This window comes from Egretta garzetta, unplaced genomic scaffold (genome assembly GCF_000687185.1).
Source record: "Egretta garzetta isolate BGI_Z169 unplaced genomic scaffold, ASM68718v1 scaffold163, whole genome shotgun sequence".
Taxonomy (NCBI): Eukaryota; Metazoa; Chordata; class Aves; order Pelecaniformes; family Ardeidae; genus Egretta; species Egretta garzetta.
In genome coordinates this window covers 1-3,387 of record NW_009259308.1, presented here as the reverse complement: position 1 = coordinate 3,387, position 3,387 = coordinate 1, and the positions used below count along the sequence as shown (strand labels likewise).

Sequence of the window (3,387 nt, the reverse complement as noted above, 5' to 3'; positions counted from 1 at the left end):
CCAAATGGTTTTTTTTTTTTTTGCAGTAAGGTGAAAAATACATAAACAAATAAAAAAAATCAGTTGTTCTCGGGGAATGCGGTTTTAAAGACAGAGACAGAAGCATAAGAAGTGTTTAAAAAGTGACCTCTCAAAAGTTGGAGGACGTCTGTTTATTTGAGGAAAAAGGCTGAGGGAGCTTGTTGTGAAGAGGATACTAATCCACTGTTCTGTGTGTCAATTAATAATGCAATAGAGAGCAAAGCGGGCTTAATCTAGGAATAAATCTTCACGATTCCCAAGGAAATGTTAACTACGGTTGATCCAATCAATGCTGATTTTTTAAAAGGATGGTTTAGGCAAACAGGTATCTATGGTCACCTAGAATCTCCAGAGTCTTTGTGAGAGAGGAGGAGGAAACTCTCTGGAGATCTCTTGCAACAGTGTGCTTATAAAAACCGGCTGGACTCTCACTGTGAAGTATTTCAATAGCAACTTCCTACAGTAATTAACGAATGCTAAATGTTGTTGACCAGCTTTACTGTATAAGCACGTATTAAATTGGTTTGTGTGTTTGCTTTAAATGCATCTGCCCGAGGAGGTGGAACTCCTAATTCAAATGCTCAAGAGATTGGTTATTTTCACACTCTCTCTTCTTTTGGTCTGTTAGTATTGATGTCAGCAGGGCACCAAAATGATTCAGTAGAGGTGACTGTGCATGAAGAATCTTTACATAGATCATGCATAGCTCCACGACTTCTGTGTTTATTGGCACTGTCTTCATTGTTATTCCATGAACTTGGGTGTCAAATCGCATCTTTGCAGGTCTTTGGCTAAAAAAGTTGACACTTGTATTTAGGATCAGATAAGGTCCTGAAGATTAACCTCTGATTGTTAGTCCAAATGTAATTATCTCAAAATTACTTTAGAGGACCTATTTGGTTAATATGTGCAAAAATTATGTCGTTTCTTCTATGTACCTTTATTCAAATCTTTTCCTTTCTGTTATGTGTTATAAGTGTTCTTGCTTGCTTTCCATTACAGTTTCATTAAGAGGTATATGCCCCTTTAGTAAGACAGCATTTTTGATAGAGGTTGCTTGAATTTACATGTCAGAGGGGAAAATCGACATTTAAATGTTTAACAATTGCTTATCATTTCGTGTTGTCGGAATATATGTTACTTCAGTATACTGTTTCTCACTTTATTTGATTAGTCTATCTTTGACGTTGCATAAGGGTACCTAAGTGCTAGGTATTAAATATTTCTTTTTCTCGAATAGTCAGGACAAAGAATCTTTGTTTCTGTAACATGGACACCATTAGAAGAAGGAAAAGTCCGAGAACTGGTAACTTTTGTTATTAATGACATTGTAAAGCATCAAGCTGTGCTCCTGGGTGTGGCTGAGCAGCCTCCAAGGAAAAAGGTAAATGTGTGTTTATGATGTGTCTTAATTTATTACTTTGGCACAGCCGACACAGATATTGGTTTTATTCGTAGAAAATTCAATAAAGGAGGATTAAAAATTGATAAAAGGTTATGTCCGTGGGAATGCTCATTGTCCTCAAAATTTTTCAGCTGGGTTGGAAAGTAGGTATTGGTGTATGACATAAGAATAAAACTAAAACATGACCAAAAAAGCTGTTTTCAAGCCTTGAAATAACTTATGGTGAATTTTGGACTAGGTGTTCTTCTTATAGTATTGTTAGACTCTGAATGAATAAGCTAGTAATGTTTGCTTTTGCACATAAAAGTATGTGAAAGTCAGCATACTAACTTCTATTTATGGTTCTTTTTCAGAAGAGTCTTTGGGATACTATAAAAAAGAAAAACTCGTCAGAACCATCTGTTTCAATAAAAGTTAAAAAAACTAATTTGACAGTTAAAAATGTTAATAAAACCTTTCAAGTTTCCCAGAAGGTGGATAGAATTAGAAGCCCACTTCAGCCATGTGAAAATCAGAACACAGTGCAAAATAGTATGTCCCCAGGAAATGACTCTCTTCTTGGATCAGAAAATAAATTGCTTTTATCTCCTATTGCACCAGTGCTAGAGGAACATTGCAATACTGTTTGCACACCACTTGCAATGAGAAGATCTACAACGTTCTCAGATATTGCTGCCACTGTAAATCAGGAGTTACTGCTTGAAATAGACAGCTGTAATGTCAAGAAATTTGTTGATGAGCACAATGAATTAAAATCTGAAACTGCATGCAGTTCTACTGGAGTAGCACAACTGCCAATTTCACACAATGAAGTAATTCTTAATTGTACACTCTCACCAGTTTGCACTCCAGAACACTCAGCGTCTGTGCCTGTTTTAAGTACGAGGAGGATTTTAAGTCCAGATTCTTTTGTAAATGACAGTTATCAAGTGGAAATAGATACTATAGAGCAGCCTGTTCCAATTCTGTCACCTGATCAATTTGTGAAAGACAGCTTGTCAGATAGGCAAAGGACTCCCAAACTTGAGGCAGCTTTAATATCATCTGCTACAGAGACTTACGTTGTGAAGAAATTGCTACCCTCAAAATGGAAAAGAAATGGAGACATAGAGACAAAACCACATGTTCATATGGAACGTAAGTTAAATGAAGTCTTAGAGGTGCATAATGTAGACTCACAGGTACTTCATTATGACAAACCCAAAGAAAATCACTTCAGTTTTCCTTCTACAGAGGAACTTCAGACTTGCAATTCTTCTCGGAGAGATCAACCAAAAAAGGGTCCAGTTCGTCCAGTTTGTTCTGCCACTGTCATCAAAAATAAGCCTGAAGCTGCTGAAGAAAAAAGAATGGAAATCCTCCAGCCAAAATCTAAAAAATGCCTTAATAAAGCAATAATGGATTGTGCTAATGTGGTGCCTGTATGTGCAAAAGCAGAAATATCTAAGTACCTTCCAGTTATAGGTCCCATTTCAGCCGAAAATAAGTGTCACAATGACAAAGTAAATTCATCTCCTACTGGATCAACTTGTTTGGGTCGTAAGAGGAAAAGTGAAATATATGTAGAAAATAGTAGAGTTATAGCTCCAGCGTATGTGGAGGAAGTGGAAAGAAAAAGAACTCTTACGTCTAGTGTGGATGATAAAACGTGTACTACTATGAGACCATCAGCCTTCAAACCTGCAAACCGACAAAGAGTAGGGCAGAGAAAGAAAGCTGGTGAGCAGTATTTCCTTCATTTTCCGCTTTCTGAAAGACGCCTTTGGTTGTGGAATTTGTTTAGCAACCTGAACTGTCTAGCAACACTCAGGAATATTTCATATCCCTGAAATGTTGGCCTTTGCAATTTGTTAGCTATTATCTGCGTTTTAAAAATTTGAAAACTAGGTCAGAGTTTTGGTTATGTAATTGGCTGCAGATTTACTTTTTTCTTTTGTAGACCTTGTTAATGACAGTAATAG

At 36.6% G+C, this 3,387-nt stretch overlaps 1 protein-coding gene across 1 annotated transcript in view; it reads left to right on the top strand.

Moving 5' to 3' along the window:
- Nucleotides 1-3,145, top strand: part of ASPM (assembly factor for spindle microtubules) — a gene marked incomplete at its 3' end in the record, with an annotated part of 6,239 nt that extends 3,094 nt beyond the window's left edge. Inside the window, exons 2-3 of the mRNA XM_035891807.1 lie at nucleotides 1,262-1,405; nucleotides 1,780-3,145. Coding sequence (XP_035747700.1) covers nucleotides 1,262-1,405; nucleotides 1,780-3,145 — 1,510 coding nt within the window. The remainder of the gene's footprint in view (nucleotides 1-1,261; nucleotides 1,406-1,779) is intronic.
- Between the last annotated feature and the right edge of the window lie 242 nt (nucleotides 3,146-3,387).